Raw genomic sequence first — 27,593 nt, 5'->3', positions numbered from 1 at the left:
CAGGAATTGCTTTTTCTGTCTGTTTTACCGAATCAATGTTCTCTTGCAAAAATAAAAAGCGAATCCATGGGCGCTCACTCTTCCCCCGGCAAAGCCCCTGAGCAGAGGACAGAGCCCTCGGTGGCGAAGCTCAGTCCCGGCCACCACGCCTTGCTCAGGGCGCCACCCCGTGGCCTGCCAGGGAAACGCGCCCGAAGCCCCTGCAGCAACCACAGGGGAGGCGAGCTGCGCCCAGAGGCCCAGCTTTCCTGCAGCAGCTCCAGGCTGAGGCAGCACCACCTCCGAGGCTTGTTGCCTGTTGCTGGGGGCTTTCTCCTCAGGCAGAGCCCACGGCCCTCGCTGCGTCTACACCCGGGTGCCCGCAGAGGGCACTGCCTGGGCGGGACCACCACTCCCTCAGCTCTGACCCCGAAGGGCAGCACCTTTTTAAAAAATATATTTTACTGATTTTTTACAGAGAGGAAGAGAGGGATAGAGAGCTAGAAACATCGATGAGAGAGAAACATTGATCAGCTGCCTCCTGCGCCTCCCCCGCCCTTTCCCAGAGAACTCTGGTGGCGAGGGCCCTGGTGATCACACACAGGAGCAGGTCGGTCTGAGTGAGGGTGTGCCCAGCACCGGCCTGTCCCCTACCCTCCATCCCTCCTCGGGCTCGGCATTTCCCGAGGGCCAGCCTGGCCCTGCCTTCCCGGCGGGCTCCTGCTGGCTCCATGCTGGCGGCAAGTGGCCCAGTCGCCCCGGTGCTTGTGGGAAGAACTCGCCCAACAGGCCCGGAGGAGCGGACCAGCCGGGACAGCAGGGGGAGGTGGCTGTGTCCGTCGTCCCCTCCACAAGCCCCTCCCGCTCACGTGCCCCTCTCCCCACAGCCATCCTGGGCCTCGGCCGGCACGGCGCCCGGCCCGCCCTCCTCACGTCCTGCGTTCGTCTGTGCTGGCGCCGGGGGCGCGTGGCCGGCTGCTCTCACCCCTGAGGGGACTCGGGGGCTGGCAGCCCCGGGAGAGGCTCCCCGTGGGCGACGTGGCCGTGGGCGATGTGGCCGTGGCCGCCGGGCGGGGACCCGGTGGGGCCTCTCCACTCCCCACGCCGTGGAGAGTCCCGGGGACAGGCAGCCGGCTGTCAGGCCTGAGCCACACCCTGAGGGCTCTCTGAGGCTCATGCAGCAGGAGGCCTCCGGCCTCAGAGACGGTGATAAGTGAGTGCAGGAGAGCAACATGCTGCCACTTTGTACCACCCACGCCGTCAGGGACTCACCGGCCCACGGAGGGCAGGCTGGGAGGACGGGCGAGGGCTGACGGAGGAGGACACGGCACCACACAGGGACCGCGTGCTCAATGGCGTGCTGACAGAGGAGGACACGGCACCACCACGGGGACCGCGTGCTCGATGGCGTGCTGACAGAGGAGGACACGGCACCACCACGGGGACCGCGTGCTCGATGGCGTGCTGACAGAGGAGGACACGGCACCACCACGGGGACCACGTGCTCAATGGCGTGCTGACTGAGGAGGACACGCACAGCACCACCACGGGGACTGCGTGCTCGATGGCGTGCTGACGATGGAGGAGGACACGGCACCACCACGGGGACCGTGTGCTTGATGGCGTGCTGACGGAGGACACGGCACCACCACGGGGACTGCGAGCTCAATGGCGTGCTAACGACGGAGGAGGACACGCACAGCACCACCACGGGGACCGTGTGCTCGATGACATGCTGACGGAGGAGGACACGGCATCACCATGGGGAGCGTGTTCCTGGCACCACCCCCCCTAGACCCCCGTTTGCAGCCTGTGACGTCCATCCGGGGAGCTCCTGGCGTGACGGAGCTGCTGCCGTGTCCGTGGGGGCGGGCTCTCCGGGAGCCCCCGCTCCGTGGATGAGCAGCTGCCGCCTCTCGCTGAAGGCCCAGATGCCCAGCAGCGCCGTGTACGTGAGCCGGGCCGCCTCGCCCCACCGGTTCCTGCCAGGGCTGGTGCAGGCCGCCAGGTTCTCGGTGAACTGCAGGACCGACTTCAGGAACCTGGTAAGGAATTCACTTCATCTATCCCACCCACCGAGCACAGAATTCACCTCTACATCTATCCCCCTCTGAGAATGGGACGGGGATGCGGATGTTTTCTCTCTGTGGGAATTACAGCCAAGTGCTGAGTTCACTTTCTGTCTGCAAACTCCAGGAAGAGGTGCCCACACACGGACACAGCCCGGGTTCCGTGAGAGAAATGCTGCCACGGCACCGTCCCTGGGAAGTGGATGGGCTCCCGGGCACAGGACACCCCAATGGGCACAGGACCCAGCCCCACCGGGCACAGGACTCAGTCCCCACCGGGCACAGGACCCCCCACCGGGCACAGGACGCCCCAATGGGCACAGGACCCAGCCCCACCGGGCACAGGATGCCCCACCGGGCACAGGACACCCCAATGGGCACAGGACCCAGCCCCACCGAGCACAGGACCCAGCCCCACCAGGCACAGGTCCCAGCCCCACCGGGCACAGGACCCAGCCCCACCGGGCACAGGACACCCCAATGGGCACAGGACCCAGCCCCACCGAGCACAGGACCCAGCCCCACCAGGCACAGGTCCCAGCCCCACCGGGCACAGGACCCCCCACCGGGCACAGGACGCCCCAATGGGCACAGGACCCAGCCCCACCAGGCACAGGACGCCCCACCGGGCACAGGACCCAGCCCCACCGGGCACAGGACCCAGCCCCACCGGGCACAGGACGCCCCAATGGGCACAGGACACCCCAATGGGCACAGGACGCCCCACCGGGCACAGAACGCCTCCGGGAACCACCCGCTCAGGACGTCAGTGGAGGCTGAGACCCGACTAGACTGCAAACAGCAGCCGGCGGCTGCCACTCGCTCACCCTCCCCGGCTCTCACTCTGTGAAGTGCCGACTGTTCTCACGTTCCCTCTAAACAAGCCCCGAGCTGCCTGCGGAGCCTAAAGCTGGGGACACTCGGAAGTTTGGGGGAGCAGCCGCGGCAAACACAAGACAGATCCCGCACCTCTCCTGGGTGCCTGCTGCTGGAAGCTCTGCATGTAAGGCGGGTCACACACGTGTAAGGCAGCTCACACACATGTATAAAGTGGGTCACACGTGTGTAATGCGGCTCACACACATGTAAGGGGGTTCAGATGTATGTAAGGTGGTCGTGTGTGTGATCTTGCTCTCAGAGCCCAGGTCTGGGCTCCTAACGGGGGCGTCCGAGCTGAGAACATTCGCTGTAAACATCACGTCTGGTGTGTGCCGTGACCGAGGCCGGGGCCACACAGGACCAGCCCCGCAGAGGTGCCCCCGCAGGCGTGCAGGGGGCGCTCGGGCTGGGCAGGGGGCGCCCTGTGCCCGGTGGGGGCTCGGGCTCTCGCACCGACGCTGGAGGTGCCCATGCAGGGAGCAGCGAGGCTCAGACACCTGAGGCCCGTGCACAGAGAGGCCAGGCAGAGGGTGGGCTCAAACCCACCACGGCGGCTTTCTCCGGGCGGACACCCACCTGAGGTACCGCTGGCGGCCGCACGGCTCTTCTCCACAGACCCCGTGAACGCTGACCAGTTCCAGCGCCACCAGCAGCACAACCAGGGACAGCACCGTGGACAGCAGCTTAACACTGAGGACAGTAAAGCAGATAAAGTCTGTTCAATAAAATGTCTCCAAAAGGGAATGACAAGCCCTTCCCACCCAGAACAGGTAATCCAATTCCAACCAGCAGCTATGTTTAAACAATGTGTCCATTTACACTTGAATGGCTACACCTTTTGATAGCCTAAGGGCAAGTTTACATGTAAACAAGTTTGCTCTCAATTCCCAGGGCAGAAAAAAAACAAGGTTTAAAATTATTAGATTTTAAATTTTATTCTTAGAAGTGTAAAAGTTTATTAATTAAAAACAACAACAACAACAACAAAAGGAGATTGAAAAACCTGATGAACAATAATAGCGGTTCATTGTAGTAGAGTCAGTGATATGGGAGGGGAGTGGACTGACTGTTCTGGGGGGGGGGAGGGGAGGAAGAGACTGAACATAAACTGTGCACCTATGGATGAGGACAATGGGGGGTGGGGAGGGGGCGGAGGGTGGGGTGGGAACCTGGTGGAGGGGGGAAGAAATGAGGAACCTTTGTAATAATATGAACAATAAAGATTGATTTAAAAAATAAATAAAAAATAAAAATAAAAATAAAATGTCTCCAATTTCATAAAGAAAATGATGTTTCACCTGACCAGCCCTATGCCACGCTGCCCCCAGCCAGAGCCCTGGGCCACGGCTGGGCCACGGAAGTCCTTGGGGCGGGGGGAACGTGGTCACCTGCCACCAGGCCTCCCTCCCCACGCCCTCTCGTCTAGTTCTGAGCCTGCAGAAGAGGAGCTCTCTGGACGGGAGCCCTGGAGGGCCTGGCCTGCCCGAACCCGCCTGGCCCCTCCTCTGCACCCGTCAGCGTCTTCCTCACAGCCCGACGGGCAGTGAAAAGCTCGCAGGAAGAGCAACGGAAAGCTTACGCGTGAAAAGGTGTCCGTGGCTCTGGAACTCAAAGCAATCCCACCTAAAGTGAGATCCCCTCTTCCCGGTGAACTGGCAGGAGATGCTCTGCTCCGGAGGATGTGTGAGCAGCCCTCCTATCGCGAGCGGCCGGCAGAGCGTAAACCAGAGTTCGGAAGCCGTGGGCACCGAAAGCCGTACAGACGCCCCTCGACTCAGTGCTTGGCATCTCCCCCCGAGGAGGCGGCACACGCCAGGACACGCGACACAGGAAGCAGCCCTAACGCGGCTCCCAGGTTTCCACTGCTGTGCGTGCGATCCACTCACCCGGGGGGTCTTCCCGGGCTGCACCACAGTAGCGTGTCCCATGACTTCCCTGAAATCAGTATTTCTGCCAAAGTAAGAACCAGAACTGCTTCCAGAGGCAACTCCTGCCCCAGGCTCCTCCGAACCAGGCAGAGGCACTCACCTGTTCACCGCGCAGACGGCACACACTCACCTGCTCACCGCGCACACGGCACACACTCACCTGCTCACCGCGCACACGGCACAGCGCTCACCTGCTCACCACGCACATGGCACACACTCACCTGCTCACCGCGCACACGGCACACACTCACCTGCTCACCACGCACACGGCACAGCGCTCATCTGCTCACCACGCACACACTCACCTGCTCACCGCGCACACGGCACACACTCACCTGCTCATCACGCACACGGCACAGCGCTCATCTGCTCACCACGCACACGGCACACACTCACCTGCTCACCGCGCACACACTCACCTGCTCACCGCGCACACGGCACAAACTCACCTGCTCATCACGCACATGGCACACACTCACCTGCTCACCGCGCACACACTCACCTGCTCACCACGCACACGGCACACACTCACCTGCTCACCGCGCACACACTCACCTGCTCACCGCGCACACGGCACACACTCACCTGCTCACCGCACACACGGCACACACTCACCTGCTCACCGCGCACACACTCACCTGCTCACCGCGCACACGGCACACACTCACCTGCTCACCGCGCACACGGCACACACTCACCTGCTCACCACGCACACGGCACACACTCACCTGCTCACCGCGCACACGGCACAGCGCTCATCTGCTCACCACGCAGCCGCTCACCTGCTCACTGCGTACACGGCACACACTCACCTGCTCATCACGCACACGGCACAGCGCTCATCTGCTCACCGCACACACGGCACACACTCACCTGCTCACCATGCGCAGGAAGTTCTGCCTCTGCCGGGAGCGCAGCGTCTTCTCCGCCCACTGCCGGCCCCGGAGCTCCAGGGAGGCCGCCACCTGCCGGGACACCTGGGCGCAGCGTGAGCTGATGCTCCGGAGCACCGTCAGCACCTCCAGGACGGCCCGGGGGCAGAACAGGGTCGGCACACGGAGGCTGCAGACGTACGTGAGCGGCCGGGGCCACCTGCGGTCAGAGCACGGTTCTGTGGGCACGGCCCCGTGGGCAGGGCTCTGTGGGCACGGCCCTGTGGGCACGGCCCCGTGGGCATGGCCCTGTGGGCATGGCCCCGTGGGCATGGCTCTGTGGGCAGGGCCCCGTGGGCACGGCCCCGTGGGCATGGCCCTGTGGGCATGGTTCTGTGGGCACGGCCCCGTGGGCACGGCCCCGTGGGCACGCACGGCTCTATAGGCACGGCCCCATGGGCACGGCTCTGTGGGCACAGCCATCGCCAACCTCCGGGTGATGCCACCTGCTGCACTGAATCCCGTGGTAGCCAGCTTGCGTCTGCTCTGGTTCGCGAGTACAGCTGTTACACACACCGGGGTTCGAGCCACGCAGGCTCCCCTGGGGCTGCCATCACAGACCAGCCACGTCGAGAGCACCGAGTCAGCTACTGACTCCTGCGGGAGCCCCGTGGGGGCTGACCGACCACCTCGCCTATACACTTTAACAGAAAGCAGCGGTCCGCGGCCCGGCTCACTCAGGCAAGTCCGGACGAGGGCAGGAGGACACTGACCTCTCAACAGGAAGGCTCTCCACACCCTGGAAAGGGCAGTGGTGCCCGGGCACGTGGTGGCACAGCTCAGACATGATCTTCATAACCAACGGCTCACAGGCACTGGCTTCCGCACTGCCACCCAATCTGGAAAACAGGAGGCATTTACGCGTACCTGACATAATTCAGATGCCCGGCTAGCGCCTGTGCAAAATCACATTCCTGTGCCCGGTTCACTGAGGAAAGTGCTTAATCTGAAAATGGTTCCTCAGCTATAAATGAAAAGGCTGCAGCTGGAGGCCGTGGTAAAGTCCTGGTGCCCTGGCGGGGTGGGGCTCAGTTGGTAGTGATAGGGGACTTATAACCTGACTAGAGGCCCGGTACATGAAATTCCTGCACAGGTAGGGTCCCTAGGCCTCCCCAGCGATCATGGCTTCCTTCATTCTGCACCGCCCCCCCCTGGTGGTCAGCACACGTCATAGCGAGCCATCAAACGCCTGGTCTACCAAATTCCTGAGGGGACAGTTTGCACATTAGGCTTTTATATATATAGATAGGTAGAGTACCTGAATCAATTTAAAAAATAATCATATTATATCAAATCTTAGAACAAATATACTATGTGAATAAGGGGCTAAGTTTCTCATATATGATTGAGGAGGTAATTCAGCTGTGAAACCAGTAAACAGAACCAATAAGCATGGATAGCCAACTCACCAGGAGTCAAAACACCATCTCACCACACCATCTCACCACACCATCTCACCCACACCATCTCATCCACACCATCTCACCCACACAATCTCATCCACCATCTCACCCACACCATCTCACCCACACCATCTTATCACACCATCTCACCCATATCATCTCATCCACACCATCTCATCCACACCATCTCATTGCCTGATGACAATAGCTGTTGTTTGTCCCTCAACCCTTTCCCCTTTATAGTTCTGTCCCCTGCACCTGCTGGAAGACAGGATTTGAATGCCTGTAAGCATCCTGTCTTCTTGGTTGGCAGGCCTTCTCCATAAGTGCCTTAAATGATTCAACCCTGCCTTTGTTATTGGACACAGCAACTGGCAGCCGGAGCCCAACCGGGGTTTCCCAATAACAGTTGGAACACCGTCCTGTGCATTGGAGGATTTTGGGTTTGATTCCCAGTCTTGGTGTATATGGGAAGCTATCAACTGATATTTCTCTCTCACATCAATGTTTCTCTTCTTTCTCCCTACGCCTCTCTTTAAAATCAAATATATATATTGCCGAAACCGGTTTGGCTCAGTGGTAGAGCATCGGTCTGCGGACTGAAAGGTCCCGGGTTCGATTCCGGTCAAGGGCATGTACGTTGGCTGCGGGCACATCCCCAGTAGGGGATGTGCAGGAGGCGGCTGGTCGATGTTTCTCTCTCATCGACGTTTCTGGCTCTCTCTCTCTCTCCCTTCCTCTCTGTAAAAAATCAATAAAATATATTTAAAAAATAAATAAATAAAATAAAATATACACACACACACACACACACACACACACACACACATATATATATATATATATATATATATATATATATCCATACATCCATCCTTGGGGGAAGATAAAAAAAAAGTCAATGGTACAATATGCTAAAAGCAATATGCTTTGTTGACTCCTGTGATCTGTCTCTTACTCTACAATCCAAAATCTCTCTGTTCCCACTTCTAAGAGTCAGACCCCCTTTCTGATTGTCCACATTCTCAGTCTCTGTAGAGAGGTCCTGGGAAAGGCCCCTGAGCTGATTGTCATCTGAATCCAGCAGTGCCTGGCAGAGCCATGACCTGGAAATATTGGAAACATACCTTGCCAGAGGCAGGTGTGTTGTCAGCTTGACCTTCAGCTCAGGTTCAGGGAGTTGGGTTTCATTATCTAAATCCAGCCAAGCACCAGGAACAAACACGATTATCCAGGCCCACCCAGAAGTGACAATTACAAAGAAGCCACAAGAATCTGGGGGAGATAATAGATCAACTGAACGACTTGTATACATGCATATAAGTATGACCAATGGACACAAAACTCTGGGGGGGGGGGGAAGAGTATGTATGGGGGAGCAATGGTAAGATATGTACACAGATAATAATTTAATAAAAAAAAAAATAAGGGAAAAAAACAAAAACAAAGAAGCCACAAGAATGCACATAATCTCCTTTGTCTTGGGCTTTAGTAAAACTCCCTGGTATTTTGCTGTATAAAATAAATATAAAATAAATGTGCTGTATTGGCTCTGGGTCACTGTCCATCAGAAGACAGTGGTCCCACCTGGCCCCAGCTTTTTCCTTCTATCTCTGTGTCTGTCTCTTTCCTTCATTTTCTCAATCCCCAGCCACCTCTACTCAGGAACCAGACCGCTCTCTAGCCGCACTGTCTGTGGAAAAGAGAGAAATATTTATAGGTCTCCACAAATACCCACCCCCAGTTGAGCTCTGAGCTGGGCGATCACCCTTCTTCCTCTCCACCCCCTACTCAACCGTCACCAGGCCACAGTCCCTCCCAGGCATTTCCCGCCCCACAGCCCGCTGCCTCCCGACAGCTGTGAGGCCTGCGCCTCGGGGATGGAGCTCACCGGGCCGCCTCCCTCGCAGCGTCCTCAGGCAGAGGCAGCAGAGGCCACGACAGGATGCTCTCCTCGCAGCTCAGCACCTGGAGGAAAAGGCCCAGCTTCTGAAGGCTTTGCAGTAAGGTTCTAGAAGAAACTTCGTTGTAAAACCTTGTTTTTAAATGGCTACAGGTGCGCCAGTCACTTTCTAGAAGCCTGTGTGTAAAACTGCTACGGGTATTATGTTTGAAAGGCAGGTGGTGGGTGTCGGTTATTCATTATAATGAGGTACAGAAAGGCCAGAGACAGGACAGGTCCGTGGGAGCCATGTCCGAGGCTGTGGAGCTGTCCAAAATTCCGATGCCTGCGGTCAGGACAGGGCCAGTCCCTCGGAGTGGGACTCCCTTAATGGGCACAGTCCCAGGAGCCTGTGGGCGGCGGCCGTGGGTGGCCTCCCAGGCTGGGGGGAGGGGGTATGGGGGGGAGTGGGGCAGGCATGCTGCTCCCTGGTGCTGTGGGCTACACGCTCTGGGTGAAGACCTGGCCAAATGCCAGCACCCGGTTCTCGTACCAGACGGGCCCCCAGCCCCCAGCCCCAGCCCTGACCCGCAGACCTGTAGGAGTCAGTGCTGCTCAGTTGGAAGGCAGGTCGTCTCGTACACCGAAAGGTTACGGGTTTGACTCCCAGGCAGGGCACTTACCTCAGGGGTGGGTTTGCTCCCCGCTGGGGAGGATAAAGAAAAGTAAGGAGATGAAGTGGCTACGGTAGACACCACTGCCCGTGGTGACTTCTATGCAGCACGTTCTGCAGAGACCGCACACCTGAGCCACCATGCGAGGCCAAGCCTCTGAGTGATGCACTGTGGTGGGAGCGCTAAGCCTGCCGACCCCGGAGTCCGCCCGCCCGACGAGGCAGCTCTGAGCCTTGAACCTCCGAAGCAGGCGCGCAGCCCTGCCCCCGAACAGTCATCCACAGCTCACCTGTTTTTTAATCAGCGCGACGGGGTGGAAGCGGGCACAGTAGCCCTCCGCCAGCCTGACCAGCGCCTTCACTGCAGCCTTCTCCTGGGGGAAGCACTCTGGTTAGGCTGCCAGTGTGTTCTATGGAAGGTCGAGCCCATAGGAGTCCGATTCCTCAAGACTTCCCTCCGTCTCATCCCGTTCAGCTGTGACAGCTGAGCTCTCCCCAGAACAGGTGTGAGACGGAAATCACAACATTGTCAACAAAATGATGTTCGACGAAGTGATGATAGTGATAGATTAAAAAGGCACACCCACTCTTGTCCACAACGCAGCAAACACAAAAAGAAATAAGAAGATCCCAAACATTTGGGAAATTTGAGAGATTCTCCAAAAAAATAGGATATAGTAGAAATGTAAATGTAAGAGTCAACACATGTAACCACTGCTCACGTACGTGTGCTGTCGGAGGCACACAGTAAGCCAGGTAAGTGAAGCAAAAGACGACGGAGTGAACGGCCTTTAAAATAAACCACGTCTCTCAGAGCTGCAGGGCAGTGACCTGCCTGTGTCCCTCCCACCACGCTACCTTGACCTCTGACGCCAGGTCTTCCTCCGCGAATCTCAGCAGCAGCACCAGGGAGAAGGCGAGCAGCTGCTCGGCCAGGCCCCTGGGGAACTCGGGGAGGCTGACTTCCCCGTGGCTGAGGTGATCCCGCACGCGGGGGCCCTCCTGGTGGTTCAGGAAGTCCCAGAGAAACTCCTTTCGGGGAGACAGAGAACACGCTCGTTAGCATCCTCAGCGGAGGGAGGAGGGCGCGGAAGCCCAGCCGGACAGGCGGAAGGAGCATGCTGCCGGGAACCGCTGACTCCGGGCTGGGAGACAGAACCGGACAACCAGCAGCTGGCAGGCCCGGCGCAGCCAGTGCTCACAGGCGGCTGCTGAGACGAGGCATCGGGCGGAGGGCTCAGCATGCTCTCTGCGCTCGGCACAGGCCAGTCAGTGCCACGTCAGAAACATGCAGGTCACACATGGAACACAACAACGGCAGACCAGCCAAGGCCTTACCATGGCAGGCTCCCCGAGGACAAGAGGAAGTTGATTGATCTCGCCGTCACTCAGGTGTTGTGCCAGCATCTGAAACACCGAAAACAGGCACGTGAGCTGGGCCTCAGGCACGTGAGCTGGGCCTCAGGCACGTCAGCTGGGCCTCAGGCACGTCAGCTGGGGTCAGGTTCACACAGGCCTTCCTGCCTTCGCTGCGAATTGTTAAATACGCCCAAGCCAATCAGGGGAAGTGAAGGCGTCTCCAAGGAAACCGCCACCAGGCCAGGAAAACTTCTCTTCACCCGTGTAATGGCCTCAGGACACACACCTTTTTAGCTGTGAGGGTGTGTCTCTCTGTGTGTATGTTTATGCGTGGCTACATGCATGTGTGTATACTTGTATATGTGTGGGTATCTGTGTATGTTTGTGTACATGTATGTGTGGGGTATGTTTTATGTATGTATCCATGAGTATTTATGTCTACTTGTAGATGTTTGTGTCTGTGTCTCTCCACATGTACACGTGTGCTTGTGGGCTCCGCATCCACCAGTTGCTTCACGAGTCACTCTGCTCACGAGGATGATGGAGTCCAAGCAGGAGCCAATCCTGAGGCCCGAGTCCTGTACGGACCTGACTGCTGTCTAGTTCAGTCCCCACAGCCCCAAACACACACCCCTAACAGTGAGTCATTTACTGACGGGATAAATCTGCCGTGAGCAGGCTCCTTCCTAACCCCTCCTCCAGGTCCCGGAGCTAGGTTATCCAAAGGCAGAGTGACTGGAACCCGCCCCCCCCAGGGCTCTCCCGTCCTCTCCGAGCTGCCGTGGTGTCACAGGCATTGGGGTCTGTAAGGGTTCCACCCGAGAGGCACACAGAAGCCGTTACATTCTCCCAGGGACAAAACATTCCCTGTGACTTTCACTTCCCACCCTCCTCCTTCAGACCCCCCAACCCCGCAGATGCCTGTCTCGGTGACCACCACATGCTCACGGCAGTAGCTGAGGTGTCTTGCGCTCGCCGTAACTGATGTTTGAGCCCCTAACAACCGCAGCGCTTGATGCTGGTCCGGCACTTTCCAGCCTGTTTCTGCGGCTTTAGCGGCTTGGTGAGTCATTCTGGGCCCACTGGGTTATCCTGAAACCGATGCTCAGCTTTAAGGCTGCTTCTACTTACACGACTACCAGCGATTTCCTGTAAGCTTGTGAATCAGGCTAATCTTTTGCTTTGGATTTAAAAGAATACAGTCTTTCATTTCAAGATAACTTGTAAGTTCAAGTTCACTTACTTCATCAAAGGTGGTGTACAGAGCTGCCGACTTCAGAAAATGGAAGAAAGGAAATAATTACAGCACAATACGAGCAGGTGAACCGTTCAAAGCAGGCAGTCTCGCACGCTAACAACCGCACACCTCATCTAAGGTCAGCCTCCACCCAGCAGCACTTGGGAAGAATGTGTGGACAGACACCCACGTGATGGGACGTGGGACCCCAGGGCGCCCGGCCACTGGAACTCCGCCCCTGCTCCCTGTCCAGCTCCACATCCTGGCACCTCCAGGTCCACAGCATCACACACCACTGCCCACATGGGTGCTTCTGCTGACGGCATGAGGCAAGAACAACGGGACATCTCCCCACAACAGCCCGGCTCCCACACTTCTGTGTGACCAGTACAGTCTACAGACACTGGCGGCGGGCCAGGGACCTCAGCTTGGATCCCTCCTTTGACTGCTGCCACGCAGCTCCTCTGCACAACAGCAGGGGGAACCAGCTGGAAGCCCTGGGACCTGTGTGCGCGGCACAGGGACGCCACGTGGCTGTGGACACTGGAGGCCACGGAAGATACAGGAATACGTGTTGGTTTAGAAGACATTGAGTGGCAGAGTGAGAATGGGTCAGGAAGGAAGAGCAGTGTGAAGACTGGAGGGGAGAAGAGCTCAGGGGAGGGGGACAAGGAACCAGGGAGGCCTCAGGGAAGAAAGAAGGGACACAGAATCCATCACGGAAGAACCAAGAGGCTGTGGAGAACAAAGTGCAGACAAAGACAGGGCAGGGCTAAGGTTTGGTGCCAGAGCCACCGAGAAGCCAAGAATGAGGAATTTGTAGGAGAAAAAATATGCTTTTTAAAACTAAAGTAAGTGTGAGATGCTGCAAAGAGGTGTCCATCTGACTCAGGAGATAAAAGAACTGGTGAGAGCCAATGCTTGAAGACCCTGGAACTTAATGCTATGAATTGTCCTCTTAGCTGCTTTAGCTGCATGGACAGCCTGTGATATGTGGGACTTCCATTTTCATGAGGTTCCAAGTGTTTTCTAGTTGTGGTCCCTGCAGAGGTGACAGCTTTAGGCATGGGGTGTGTGAGACCTCCCAAGGAGCAAATGTAAGGAGAGGACAAGGTTGAGAGGAGAATTTTGAGGAATGTTGACATAAGGGGCAAAAAGAGGAAGATGAACTAGTGAAAGAAATGAGAAAAGGAGACATGGCAGATGCTGCTGCTCACCCTATAATTCAGGGTCCCCTTTCCTTATCCATGGATCTTTCAATAGTTAACTGGGCACATTGCCACCCAAGCCTCCCACTGCGGGGTGGGCTGAGTTCTGGCCAAGAGGAGTGGGGTCCTCAGAGAGGGCGCATGCTGCAGGCCATGGACCACCTTGTGGGCTACGGTGATAGCAAGTGTAGCCACAGAGAGGAAATGCGTGATAACTAGTTCTGTGACATCACCGAGTTTAAAAGAGCACTTTTAAAATATTACAGAGCTACCAAAATCAATCACGAGTAAACATAAGTCCTATAAAACATTATAATAGAAAGGACAGCTAAGTCCTCAGAGGGAAGCTCTTAGCTAACAAGTTCATGAGCTGCAGACAGAATGAGATGCTAAGATCATTTAAGAGGCACAGAAGCCCGCCACGCCCACGTGTACCTCGGCCGTCAGAAGTCTCCGGGGACACCGGTTAACCGTGGCGAACAGGTGTCGCAGCCCCGTCTCCAGCTGTGTCAGCAGCAGCATGGCACAGTCGGCGAACCTGTGACACGGAAAGAAAGCACACCGCTGTGAGGTGGGCACAGCCGGCACGGGGCAGTGTCCAGGCGGGACCACTGTGTCCAAGTGAGATGGAAGCAGAACCGGCCTCCTGAGGCTCTGATGCCTGATGGGCCACAGTGAGTGCCTCAGGAGAAAACGGCATCCAAAGCCGCCTCGTTCCCTTTCCAGAAAGTACTCAGACCCAGGACACGAGTGGGCTCTCGGTCTCCACGTGGCTGTCCCGGTGACACGGCCCACCCCTGAGGTCTGAGCACCAGCTTGCTCCTCGGCGCCCGAGACACCGATTCCCGATTTCCCGGTTCGCCAACGCTGGACACAGGGTTTCACTCACAGAGAAAACTCAATGACTTTTCAAGTTGATTCTAAAAAACAATCATCTGCCGAAACCGGTTTGGCTCAATGGATAGAGCGTCGGCTTGGGGACTGAAAGGTCCCGGGTTCGATTCCGGTCAAGGGCATGTACCTTGGTTGCGGGCATATCCCCAGTGGGGGGTGTGCAAGAGGCAGCTGTTTCTAACTCTCTATCTCTCTCCCTTCCTCTCTGTACAAAATCAATAAAACATATTACAAAAAAAATTAAATAAATAAATAAATAAATAAATAAATAAATAAAAATAAAAAACAATCATCTTCGCGGCTGTCCCGTGATCCCAGGCCGTTCTCCTGGTCAGGAAGGGGTTTCCCACAAGGCCCCTCCAGGCAGCCGCCTGCCCAGGCCGAGCCGCGCGGGCCCAGCGGCAGGGGCTCCGGGAAGGACAGGCGCCCAGACCCAGGAGCCACCTCTGTGCCACCTTCCCCTCACCTGTGTGCCCGGAACCTGGTCAACACGGCTTCCCAGTACGGCAGCATGATCCTCAGGACGAGAGAGGATTTCCGCACCACTTCCTCCCACACCGAAAGGACCTCGTCAGTAGCAGCTGCAAGACAGCAAGAGGCCGAAACCGGTTTGGCTCAGCGGAGAGAGCGTCCATCTGTGGACTGAAAGGTCCCAGGTTCGATTCTGGCCAAGGGCATGTGGATTTGCTGTGGGCACATCCCCAGTGGGGGGTGTACAGGAGGCAGCTGGTTGATGTTTCTCTCTCATCGATGTTTCTAGCTCTCTATCCCTCTCCCTTCCCCTCTGTAAAAAAATCAATAAAATATATTTAAAAAAAAAAAGACAGCAAGAGGCTTCAACACAACCGCAGGCACTGACAGAGAAGCTGGGACACCCTCGGTCCGAAGCCGGCGTCTCTCCTCACACAGGCGAGCTGTGGCCCAGCCCAGGGCAGCTCGTGGCCAGTGAGGAAGACTGCCTGGCCCTACGCGGGCAGGGGACCGGGCTTTGGAGGAGGCAGACACGGACCCTGCATCTCATTGGTGATGCGGCTGTGACCTTCCTGAGAGGTGTTCAAGGTGGAACAGGTGGCTGCCGGACCAGGAAAAGGAACCCCCACAGGACACGGGAACCTCAGGTGAGTGCTGGGTGAGCGACACACTCGGTGGGTTCATCCTCGGTGACAAATGTCCGTCTCGGGTGCTGACATGGGGGAGGCTGTGGGCAGGCAGCGGGGAGAATGGGGAATTTCTGGACCGCCCTCTCGGTTTTCTTAAACCTTAAAACCGCTCTAAAATGTCCTCACCGTTTGTATGTGTTATTGGCCGTCACCAATGACCGCCAGGGTCCGTGCGCGGAAGGCCGAGATGTGGGCCATCGTGAGCCACACTCTCACTGGCAGACACAGAGCTTGTACTGCAACGACCGGTGAGGGGCAGTGGGCTGGGAGCAGGTGAATAGCTTTCAAAGCTCTGGCCCCTCCTCCCGCCGTTGGGAAGGGGCTCGGGCACGGGGAGGATCCACAGGTGAGGACCATTCCGCAGCGAGGGCTCGGGCCCAGCGAGGGCACAGGCACTACTGTGCATGGGCGGCGGAGGCGCCTTCCAAATGGCCTGACACCAGGCACGCCAGTCCCTCTGAAGGACAGACTGAACCCGCCACCAGCCCGGACCATGGTCTCCCCTCAGCGCCGGGCGGCGGGAAAGGTTGGGTCTGGGTGGCTATGCTGCACACACGCTTCATGCACTGTCTCCCACGTCACCCTGGAGAACACGCCCCGGATGGAGCTCACGCCTGTGCTCCTGGATGACAGCATCCCTGGGGCCCCCGGGGAGACGGGGTACTTGCCAGGGAAGATGGTCCAGTCCTCCGAGTCCACGAGCCTGAGGAGCGGCCGACGGGCCAGCGTGCGCTCCGTGTGCCGCAGGTAGGCCTCCAGCCGCTGGCCCAGCCCCGCGGCCAGCAGCACCAGCATCGAGCAGTACCTGCGGGGGATGCCGGAGACCTCAGCCGCGCACATAAAAGGCTCTCCTTTCAGGAGAGAACGTTCACACGTAAGAAAGCAAAGTGAGCCGAAACCGGTTTGGCTCAGTGGATAGAGTGTCGGCCTTCGGACTGGAAGGTCGCAGGTTCCATTCTGGTCAAGGGCATGTACCCTGGTTGCGGGCACATCCCCAGTAGGGGGTGTGCAAGAGGCAGCTGATCAATGATTCTCTCTCATCGATGTTTCTAACTCTCTATCCCTCTCCCTTCCTCTCTGTAAAAAAAATCAATAAAATATATATATATATATATATATATATATATATATATATATATATATATATATATTTTTTTTTTTTTTTTTTTAAAGAAAGAAAGAAAGCAAAGTGAAGCGATGCCACGTTGGCTGGGACCTCAGACCCGCAGGAGCTGGAACCTGAGGACCCTGCAGGGCTCCGCTAGGACACCCCACTTCCCGCTCCACGTCCTGCGGAGATGTCCTCCCTGCCCCACAGGAGAGGTGAACCCCGGTGCCCTCGACGGGGAGGCCCTCCTGCAGCACCCACCTGGGGGGAACTTCCTGAGGGGCCGCGAACCCGTGCCACAGGACGTTGCGCAGGTTGAGTCCGCGCGGAGAGCCCACGAAGACCGTCAGGACGTCCATCTGGGGGGGGACAGGGAGGGTGGGCAGTGCGGTCGTTAACAAATCACTGGGTGCAGCAAGGAACGCTTTCTCCTTCCAACCGCCACTCCCCCTCGTGCGCGTCGACGTGTGGAGGTAACAACAGCCATCAGTTCCTGAGCAGCTCCTGTGTGCGCCCGCCTTGCCCATCCTCGGCCCGCCAGCGAAGAAGGCGCGGCCATGAGGCCTGCTGTGCAGGCGAGAGGAAGTGCAGAGGGGACCCCGGGCGGTGAGAGGTGGGACCTGCCCCAGGCGGTGCCGGGCATCCAACAGCCCAACGTCCAGACAAACAGACCCAGGAGGCAGCTTGGCACAGAAGCGCCACAGAGTACCGCATGGGCTGTGTGTGAGCAGGACGGGCAGCTCGGAGGGGAGCCGAGGCGGTGGCCGCTCCCCTCGGGAAGCTCTGAGTCCCCTCCACCTGTGATGTGACAACACTCCCATCAGCACCTATTTCTGAGGTGCGCCAGGGCGGCGGGCGCCTCCTCTGTGGCTGTGGGGGCAAACTTACCACAGGCTGCCCGAAGACTCGAGCAAGCTCCGCAGAGGCAAGCAGGTCTCTTAAAAGAAACGGGCATTCCCTCCCCACCAGCAGAAACACCTAAAATTCAAACAAAATTCATGTAACACCTGCATTCCAAGGAGCCGAATGATATTCAGAAAAAAATCACCCGTAAGGCAACTGCTTGGACAAAGGGTGGGAGACAATGACTGAAGTCACCCATGTTTTAATTTCACAATCATAAAAAAAAACACTAAAAATCTGTACCGAATAACTGCACTTCATAGGAGAACGATAATTAAAATCAAGGAATCTTAGGGCAACTACAGAGCAGTTTAACATTCACTCGGTACTTTAGGGGCCAGACGAGGACAGCTCTCACACTCACATCGCCCAGGGCCCGCTCCAGACACGCCGTCAGCTTCATGAGGCTAAGAGCAACCGCAGGGGGCTCACGGCTCTCCAGGGCATCAAATATTTCTGGAAACAGCTGTTTCGAATAGACACGCTTTAGAATTTCCGCTCAGTAAGAACTGCTTCTCAAGGTAACAGTGCTGTTCATCAGAGTCAACCCTCTGAAGATTTTGATGATTATATTTTAATGATTTTGGGGGTATAGGTAAAAATTTTCTACAAATATAACATCTACATTGAGTGGCCAGATTATTATGGTCTCTGAACACATAACGATCTGGCCACTCAGTGTGTGTGTGTGTGTGTGTGTGTGTGTGTGTGTGTGGCCTGGTGCATGAATTCGTGCATGGGTGGTGTCTGGCCAGCCTATGCAGGGGGAGGGGACATGGGCAGTTGGCCGACATGCCTGCTGGTTGAATTCCTGGTGGAGGAAACAATTTGCATATTAGCCTTTTATTATATAGGATAGACACTGAGTGGCCAAACTATTATCCATTCAGAGATCATAATAATCTGGCCACGCAGTGTAAACAGTAAAAAAGTAATATCTAAGGAGTTCTTTAAGTGTTCTTTGTTTAATATTGATTGAAAACGGGAAGTGTGGTATAACTGCACATCGAGCAGTCAATTTTTTTTTTTTTTTTTTTTTTTTTTACAGGGGAGAGTGTGAACGCAGTGCAGTCCCCCACTACCACAATTTATGAGTTTCCCACATTTGGGGGAACTGCAGGGGTCAGCACATCCAGAGTGCAATGGATAAGCCTCACCCTGGGAAAACCACCTTCGTGATCATGGTATCTCCCCTGCCAGAATTGTGCAGTCAAATATTTTTACCTCAATCTTATTTCCCATTTGGATTAGTTCTGAAGATAAACACACGGCAGCTCCCCCTGCCGCTTGTGAGAGCTACTGCAAAGGGAGCAGAAGTGACCCTTTCACACTGACGTAGGAAACTCCACGGGTTCAGAAGCAGCCTTGCTAGAGTTACTGCTCCACTGTCATTTAATGCACCCCGTGACACAGCTGGTTTTCACCAACGAACAAAGCAGTTAAGCCAGGTTTGGGCCTCCAAGGACCCTCTACCTCCAATTCAGCAGGACCGAGCCCAGCCAGGCCTGGGGCCGCTGCATCAGATGACCTTGCTCTGCCAGCCGGCTGTCTCTCTTCTGCAGAGGCCCCTTTGCCTCTATCCAGGACCAGCACCCACATACCAAACTCCCTCCCACCCCCACCCTGATGCTGCACCTCGATACTCCCCTTGGTCAAAGGGTGTGCTTCTCAGCTCAGACCCAAGACTCTGCAGAACAGTCCCAGGATTCCCTCTGGGCCCTCCAGAAAGACCCCTTTAAAATTAGCAAGTAATAGGGTTTCTAAGTGGAATTTGCAAAGGCCGAACCTCTGGAGAACTTGTCCACTGGAACCACGGTGCATACTGGACTTCAAACTGCCCTTTGGTCAGAGATGAGAAATGCATGTGGACAGCCTCACACACAGGGCCCAGCAGCCTCACGCTTCCCTCGTAATCCAGACCCTGGGCTTCAAAAATGAAAAGCAAGTTAGCACCTCAGCTCCATATCATGGGGAGAGAAAGATCTCCAAGTCATCAGAGGAAAAGTGCTCTAATTACAAAATTCCCACCAAGCCCGTATCCAGTTTATAATTGAACTTACAAAAGATATACACCTACACTGAAATAAGTTATATGGTACTTATCTGGTAATAAAATAAAAATATGCTATTGGTAGAAGACTTGGAAAATACAGAAAGATTCAAACAAGATTCTTTACCTGAATATAAGTTTATAGAAAATCAGGTTCAGACAGTATATATAATACTTTAACCTGATTACTTGTTTAAGAAAAATATATTTACTGATTTCAGATAGGAAGGGAGGAGAGAGATAGAAACATCAATGATGAGAAAGAATTATTGATTGCTGCCTCCTGCACTTCCCCCACTGGTGATTAAGCCTGCAACCCAGGCACATGCCTTTGGCTGGAATTGAACCAGTCCACAGGCTGACAACCTATCCACTGAGCCAAGCCAGCTAGGGACTGATTTCTTTTTACTTAACAGTAGACTGTGTGATCTCCAATGATCTTAATTATTTTAGAACATATTTATAATATGAAATATTTTATAAGTTTGGGTCTGAACATTCTCATGGTTCATGATAAAAAAATATATATAAGAGGGTAAGTCTCCCTCCTGGCCTCTGAATTCTCCTTCCTAGAGCAGCTGCTGTTATTAATTCTTTGTATATATTTAGAAATATTTACACACATTAAAGCAAATGCAAATATATGATCCTCATTTTTTCACTTAGTAACACAGCTCCAAGATTCCGGTGTTCAGAAAGCCAGGCCTCCTCATTCTTTTTCCCGCTGCATAGTGTTCCTCTGGGAAATGTTCATGATTGTCTTAAGCGATCCCTACTGCCTGACATCTGGATGTTTCCAATGTTTTTTCTTCTTGGCTATTACAAAGGACATTGCAGGAGAACCCTTGCTGACACACAGTTGGCTATCTGTAAGAGTGCCAGTCCTATAAATTCCCGGAATGGAACTGCTGGCCAGAGCACATTTATTTGTCATTTTTATAACTGTTGTTAAATTTCCAGGCCAACTCCCTGCTTAAAAAAAAAAAAAAAAAAAAAAAAAAGTGCAAAAACAGATGGAAGACATCTAAAATAATTGTGTAACATGTTACTGGTCCTTTCATACCTAATTTATGACTTGTATGTTCTACCCTCTTCCATCTGGACTGCTGGCCTGGAGCCGAGACCATCACCCTGACTGCCTCCCAACCTCCCTTCTCACACATGGGTTTCTTAGCCCAGCTTCCCCTGAACTCCTCTCTGCTTCTTTGGCCTCATTCCCTCTTTTCACAGCAATTCTTTTATCTTTTGAGTGAGGTCATTATGATAACACCCTCTGAACAAACAAACAAAAAAAGCAATGGTAGGCAAGGGGAATACTACTGGAGGCCAAGACATTTTAAATGAAAAGCATCCATGAGCCGAAACCGGTTTGGTTCAGTGGATAGATTGTTGGCCTGCGGACTGAAAGGTCCTAGGTTCGATTCCAGTCAAGGGCACGTACTTTGGTTGCGGGCACATCCCCAGTAGGGGGTGTGCCAGAGGTAGCTAATCAATGACTCTCTTTCATTGATGTTTCTAACTCTCTATCTCCCTCCCTTCCTCTCTGTAAAAAATCAATATATTTAAAAAGAAAAAAGCATCCATGGATGTTTGGGGTGTAGAGAAAGTGCAGACCTGACTGGGCACCAACCACACAATCTGTGATTGTCTTCCAGCACACATCCCCGTTCCCAGCCACAATGCTACTGATAGCACGATGTTCTTGGACTTCACACCCAAGTTCACAGATCAGGTGGTACACCGGGGCAGAAAGGCATGTGGTAACAGGATCCTCCAGGGATATCTGAAATGTAGAACATAAAAGATACTGTCTTACAGGAAATAAAGGCACACAAGTACTAACTATACACTTAACCCAAGAATATCCTCCTATTTAATAAAAGGCTAATGTACAAATTGACTGAAGGGCAGATCAACTGGTTGCTATATCTGTCACTGACCACCAGGGGGCAGACGCTCAACATAGGAGCTGTCCCTTGGTGGTCAGTGCCCTCCCACGGGGGGAGCAGACTCAGCCCGAAGCCCTGCAGCAGCACTAAGGGTATCTGACTGCCGGCGTAGGCCCGCTCCCCAGAATCGAAGAGGGTGAAGGCCGCGCTGAGGGAGCACCCAAAGTGAACGAGTTTTGTGCATCAGGCCCCTGGTTCTATCTTAAGAACAGAATATACACAGGTCTAACTAGTGGGAGAGCTGTTTGTTAAAACATCGTGATTAAATTTAAAGATAATTTACGTAACGATTTTCAAATACAAACGTTCAAAGATTGAAATTTAATTATTCATAGTACTAGTTCAGTGTCAGTTTACAAAAGCACAGTGTTTTATGGCTAGCGCCTTAGTCTTCCAGCATTCCCACCTGCCGCGACCACTCTACCTCCATGACTTCTGGGTCCGGCAGCCGGCGCCGCGCGATGACGCGGCTCGCCCCGCCCGCCCTCCGCGCCGCTCTTCCGGAAGCACTTCCGGCCTCCGCGGCGCAGGCGCGAGATGAGCTCTCGCGGGAAGTGGCGGCGGCGACGTTGGGCTCCGCCGGTCAGAGACGCGGGGCCGGGCGGGTCGCTGAGGCGGGCACGATGGAGAAGCGCGGCCGCGGTATGAAGGCGCCCGGGACTCCGGCGGCTCAGCAGTCCCCGACGGGGCCTCGGAGGGAGAGGCGGGCCAGCATGTTCGAGAAGGAGGCAGTGAGTGCTCGGGTGGGGCCTCCGGTTCCCAGGCCGGGCGGCTGGAGGCTGGGCTTTCCCGCCGCGAAGCGGAAGCCGAGCTTGGCCGCCGGTCCCTCCCCAGGCCTCCGGGACTCCTCAGCTGGGCATGTCCCAAGGCCCCCGAGAGTGTGGGTGTTCGGACAGAAACACAGGGCGCTAGGCCTCTTTTCACCTGTATTGTTGGAAGCATCACCACGCCCCTTCTCCCTGCCGGGACTCCCAGCCCGCCCCGCCTTCACCTCTCTTTTTCGGAGCCCGTGGGCTGTGCCTGTACGCACACCGGTTCTTTGGTTAACCAATATTGTCCCAATTATGCCCAAATTAACTGATTATCTGTCTAGACTCGGTGGGACCAACGCAGGTGACAGGAGTCAGCAATCACGGCCTGGTGCTTCAATGTCTAGGCAGCTGAGCCGAGCCGGAACACAGGACACACAGACAGAATTAGTATGCAATCACACAGGGTTATTTACCGACTCCTAGTGGGTCCTGGGCTCCCTCAAAGGCTACCGGCGATGCACACTGAAGGACAGAGACAGACAGGCGGCCGCAGGTGGTTCAGGCTCACACAGCAGAGCAGTCAGGGGCTTGTCTCGGACCTACGTGGAGTTCTCTTATCGGGCAGGAGACCTCAACTGCAGCTGGTCCCGGGTTATATGGACCTTGGTAAACAAGTGTCCTCATCAGTGTGGGCCAGACGGTGTGACTTATGCTGGGAGCAGAGCTTTTACATCGAGATACTGGGGTGTTAATTTTGGAAGTTACACAGAGTATTGGGGGGTTCCATACAGCAAATATTCCACACAATAATTATTTTATACATTAGAGGGGTTACATTATCATAACCCCTTCCCATCTGCCTCCCCTCTGAGATGCCGCAGACTGTTCATGCTGTACTTAGCGCCATCCTGCAAACCAGAGGTGGTATGTCAGCCACAAATGAGTGTGTGAGCGAGCACTGTTTTCAAAAAGAATATCTGATACACCAAGCAGAACAAGTAGATATTTTCAGTTTTTTTTTAAAAAAACAGCAGTAGACTCAATATTTGAAGAATATACAGGAGAAAATACGGCTAGTTGAAGATATTAGGCCCATTAAGTGATTGCCTAAAATGGATGAAAAAATGTTCAATTTTAGGGGTGATATAACACCGGGGTTTCTGTATGACCACATTCTGAAAACCATTATTGTAATCAAGACTCCATATTTTTTTACACTTGAACAGAGAAGTGTTTCCAAGAATACAAAGCTGTGTAGTGGTAGAGCTGAGACTAGAACCCGTTGCAGCCCACTTGTCTTTTAATGGTTTCTTTTCACACCTCCTTTGTGGGAGTCAAGATGCAAAATCATTTTTAAGTCCTAATATATTTCAAGCAAAAAGAGAATCCTCAAAAAAAAAAAAAAAGTCACAGTAACAGTTCAGGTTCTAATGACAGCTCTCTGGTGTCTATGTTTTACAGAGGAAGGAACAAACTGAAGGAAGAATAATAAGCCAAGTTCGCACAACTAAGAAAAACAGCAGAACAAGGCTAGAAACCTTAACTTGTACTTTACATTTCATGCTCCCAGAAACTGCTTTATTGCCTGGCAGTAAGTCTGATAACAGGTCACCAGCTAATAATAAAGATTTCTGTATTCTGAGGCAGACAAAGGTGCCTTTTATAATTTTACTGCCTACTAAATATCGGAATTGGTCTAGAGAAATGAGGAAGGCTGAATCCAAAAGGAGGAGATACTTATAGGTACATGGGGTATATGGGCCAAAATCTGGAAATATGGGGACATGGACAAAAGCAGTTCTTAGTTATTTGATAAGGGTGTGATTGATCATAGCTGTCTTTAAAATCTAGCTTCTAGAGGTAAGAAATTTTGAATGGACCCATAATTGGGAAGAGACTTAAGAGAGGATTCCACAAATGCTCACTATACTAAGTGGCCAGATTATTATGATCTCTGAACGCATAATAATCTGGCCACTCATTGTAAATCCTATATAATAAAAGGCTAATATGCAAATTGTCCCCTGGACCAGGAGTTCAACCATCAGGCAGACTGGCCAATCACCCATGTCCTTTCCACCTGGCCAGACTGGCTGGACCCCACCCATGCACGAATTCATGCACCAGGCCTCTAATATATTGTATATATATACATACACACACACACACACTCAAGTGGCCAGATTATTATGTGTTCAGAAGTCATAATAATCTGGCCACTCAGTGTATACCTGAAGACAATTAGTGTGTCAATGAGTCATTTATAACTTGCAGGTAGCTGATAATTCCTATGTTCTAAGCATAGGAAATACAGTAGGTTCTCCGTTTACATCAGCAGATCTGTTCCTATGGAGCAACATAATGTGATTTTTTATTTTCTCCAAAGTCGGAACCTACCTACATAATTACTTACATCCCTCACATGGAGCACATACACAGCAGTACTGAAATGAAACAGTAAAAAAAATTTTAAAGGTAACAATTCCTGACCTTGTGGTAAATAAATAAAAAACAAAGCACATATGTGCAAAAATTATTTATGCAAAGATAAATAAAAGTAAAATAATTAAAATTATAAGGAGCCAAGAAGAAAAATATTTCATAATCCCAAGGTAAATAACATAAAAGGTTTTCCTTACATACTTATCTCCTAGCCACTCAGTTGCCCTTTTTGGAGGACACTCTTGTTTCTAGTTATTTTGCATCTTATATGGTTATTCTTAATATATGCAGGCAAATTTTTGTTTATAGTTAAAAGATACCAGTATATGGTAGCTAGCCAGATTGTGTGTGTGTGTGTGTGTGTGTATGTGTGCGCACGCGTGCACATGTGCACAGCATATTTGTTTACAAAATTGGTAGCCAGGGGTGAATCAGTGATTCTAGGATTTAGTAATCACATTATCATACAAGTCTGTTATAATGGATTTCCAGCTTTGTGTCAGCCCTGTCCCATTCCACCAGGATTCTTAAATCTAAAATTTTATTTTACAATTTAAAAATAATCTCTCCCAGAGAGAGATTAAAAATGGAGGCGGTGCCAAAACCGGTCTTCGGACTGAAAGGTCCCAGGTTCGATTCTGGACAAGGGCATGTACGTTGGTTGCGGGCACATCACCAGAAGGAGGCAGCTGATCGATGATTCTCATCGATGTTTCTAGCTCTATCTCTCTCCCTTCCTCTCAGTAAAAAATCAATAATATATATATATATATATATATATATATATATATATATATATATGTATGTATGTATAAATAAATGGAGGCAGTATAAGAGGATGCTACACAGACATGCTCCCAGGAACAAACTAGGACAACAGCTAAAATACAGAAAAAACTTCCTGGATTATCAACAGAAGACTCACTGGAAAGAACCCTGATACCCGAGAACTGAAAGTGGAGACTGCATAGAGTCTGGTAGGAGGGTTGGAGGCACAAAAGGGCTGACCTGGCACCCACCGACGGCAACTGAAGTTATAAAGAGATATCTCAGCCGAGACCGGGTTGGCTCAATGGATAGAGCGTTGGCTTGGGGACTGAGGGGTCCCGGGTTCGATTCCTGTCAAGGGCATGTACCTTGGTTGCGGGCATATCCCCAGTTATTTGGTAAGGGTGTGATTGAGGCAGCTGATCGATGACTCTCATCCATGTTTCTAACTCTATCTCTCTCCCTACCTCTCTGTACAAAATCAATAAAATATATTTAAAAAAAAAGATATCTCAGCTGTGGGGGTTACCACTTAGAACTCTTGGATCCAATCCCCAAGTTGGGCCCCCTGCAGAGAGCAGCACAGCTGAGAAGGGTACCCACATCTGGCTGTGAGAAGCAGTGGGGTTGCTTTCTGCCGTGAAGTGACAACTGAAAATTCAGGGACCCTCTTAAAGGGCCAATGCACAAAATTCCCTGTGGATCCACACACCTATGCTCCAACAGAGGGAGGGCAGAGTGGGCTGGAGCTGTGAGAGAAGCCAGGATTGGGGACTCAGGGGTAAGAGCTCAGAAGGCAGACAGCCCAGATTCCGGTGCTAAGCCATTCCCTCACACAGTCTAGGACTTCTTTCCCACACAGACATTTGCCTTGGGGGTGGGTGGGTAGACAATTGACACACAGCAGACATACTGGAAAACACCTTGTCCTGAGGCCACTTAAGAGACTAAAAATAATTATTAGCCTCCAGGCAGAATAAACTGTCCCAACCTGTTGAAAAAAACTCTCACCACACTTGAAAATAATTGCCTGGGGCCATTCAAGTCAGAATCCTATCAGTCTGTAGGCAGAGGTGGTCTCTGGAGGTTTTGAGTCTTTGATCTAATAAGTCAGAAACACTGTCCTGCACTAGAGATTGAGAGGCATAGAGAATCTAATACATAGTCACAAACCCAAACAACCAAAATGAGAAAACCCACAAGTTAAAAGAACAAGAGAATTCTCCAGAAGAAGAGAAATGAAGCAGAGATAAATTTATCCAAAATAGAGTTCAGAATAATGATGGTCAAGTTGTTCCACAGCATGATAAAAAGATATAACAACTATGAAAAAAAGAACAATTAGAAATAATGGCATAACACAAAGAACACATTGGAAAAAATACACAGCAGATTAGGGGAAGCTGAAGATCAAACCAGTGAATTAGAAGACAGGGCTGAAAAAAGCACTCAGAGAACCTAAAAGGAAAAAAAAAAAAAAATGAGGCCAGCTTAGGGAGCTGTGAGACAATGTGAAACGTAACAATATTAGAATAGCAGAGGCAGAAAGGGAGGAAGGGATAGAGAACATATTTGAAGAAATGATGGCAGAAATTTTCCCTAACATGGTAAAGTAAAAATTCGTAAGTTCAGGAGGCACAGAGAATCCCAAGCAAGAACCCAAACAGGACCACACCCAGACATATAATTAGAATGCCAAAAATTAAAGACAAAGAATCTTAAAGGCAGCAAGAGAAAAGAAAACTGTTACTTACAAAGGAGCTCCCATAAGGCTGACACCTGATTTCTCATCAGAAACTCTACAGGCCAAAAGGGAATGGCATGAAGTACTCAAGGTAATGGAAAACAAGGATCTGAAATGAATGAAAACAAAAACATCACCCAACTATATTCTTTCTGCAAGAGACCCACTTCAGAACAAAAGATATACGCACATATAAGAATAAAGGGATGGAGAAAAATTTTCTGTGCAAATGGAAAAGAGAGAAAAGCTGGAGTAGCAATACTCATATCCAACA

General features: G+C 52.8%; 2 protein-coding genes across 10 annotated transcripts in view; one reads left to right on the top strand and one right to left on the bottom strand.

Moving 5' to 3' along the window:
* Positions 1 to 423: 423 nt before the first annotated feature.
* ERMARD (ER membrane associated RNA degradation) lies at positions 424 to 22,178 on the bottom strand. 8 transcript variants are annotated; one of them, XM_084889954.1, is made up of 19 exons: positions 22,020 to 22,124; positions 21,279 to 21,447; positions 19,401 to 19,540; positions 17,979 to 18,080; positions 17,600 to 17,689; positions 16,973 to 17,070; positions 16,272 to 16,408; positions 14,910 to 15,024; positions 13,985 to 14,087; positions 12,348 to 12,377; positions 11,084 to 11,152; positions 10,604 to 10,777; positions 10,036 to 10,119; positions 9,082 to 9,158; positions 6,501 to 6,626; positions 5,729 to 5,947; positions 3,504 to 3,617; positions 1,712 to 2,021; positions 424 to 1,495 (listed from the first exon to the last, which is right to left on the bottom strand). In XM_084889954.1, exons 1-18 carry the CDS (start codon positions 22,041 to 22,043, stop codon positions 1,736 to 1,738), a joined length of 2,157 nt encoding a protein of 718 aa, XP_084746080.1. In that variant the 5' UTR covers positions 22,044 to 22,124; the 3' UTR covers positions 424 to 1,495; positions 1,712 to 1,735. The 8 variants fall into 8 exon arrangements, with proteins under 8 accessions (XP_084746080.1, XP_084746085.1, XP_084746081.1 ...); XM_084889959.1 differs by having other exon boundaries at positions 424 to 2,021; positions 19,401 to 19,535; positions 22,038 to 22,178; XM_084889955.1 differs by having other exon boundaries at positions 424 to 2,021; positions 22,038 to 22,172.
* The window catches only part of DYNLT2 (dynein light chain Tctex-type 2), a 17,625-nt gene continuing 12,072 nt past the window's right edge, over positions 22,041 to 27,593 (top strand). For both annotated transcript variants that reach the window (XM_084889971.1, XM_084889970.1), the window contains exon 1: positions 22,041 to 22,344. In XM_084889971.1, coding sequence (XP_084746097.1) covers positions 22,042 to 22,344 — 303 coding nt within the window. In that variant the 5' untranslated portion in view covers position 22,041. The remainder of the gene's footprint in view (positions 22,345 to 27,593) is intronic.

The sequence above is a fragment of the Pipistrellus hanaki genome (genome assembly GCF_964339955.1).
Source record: "Pipistrellus hanaki genome assembly, chromosome: 7".
Taxonomy (NCBI): domain Eukaryota; kingdom Metazoa; phylum Chordata; class Mammalia; order Chiroptera; family Vespertilionidae; genus Pipistrellus; species Pipistrellus hanaki.
This window is presented reverse-complemented; position numbering and strand designations above follow the sequence as displayed.

What these genes read in the sequence shown, in the direction of transcription:
- ERMARD (XM_084889953.1), bottom strand. Translation starts at nt 22,043, where the DNA reads ATGGAGGTAGAGTGGTCGCGGCAG. An exon ending in CCTCAGGAAGTTCCCCCCAG is followed by an intron (nt 16,409 to 16,972) that starts GTGGGTGCTGCA and finishes CATCCCCCGCAG; the next exon opens with GTACTGCTCGATGCTGGTGC. An exon ending in TCGCGCTGATTAAAAAACAG is followed by an intron (nt 9,159 to 10,035) that starts GTGAGCTGTGGA and finishes CTTTTCCTCCAG; the next exon opens with GTGCTGAGCTGCGAGGAGAG.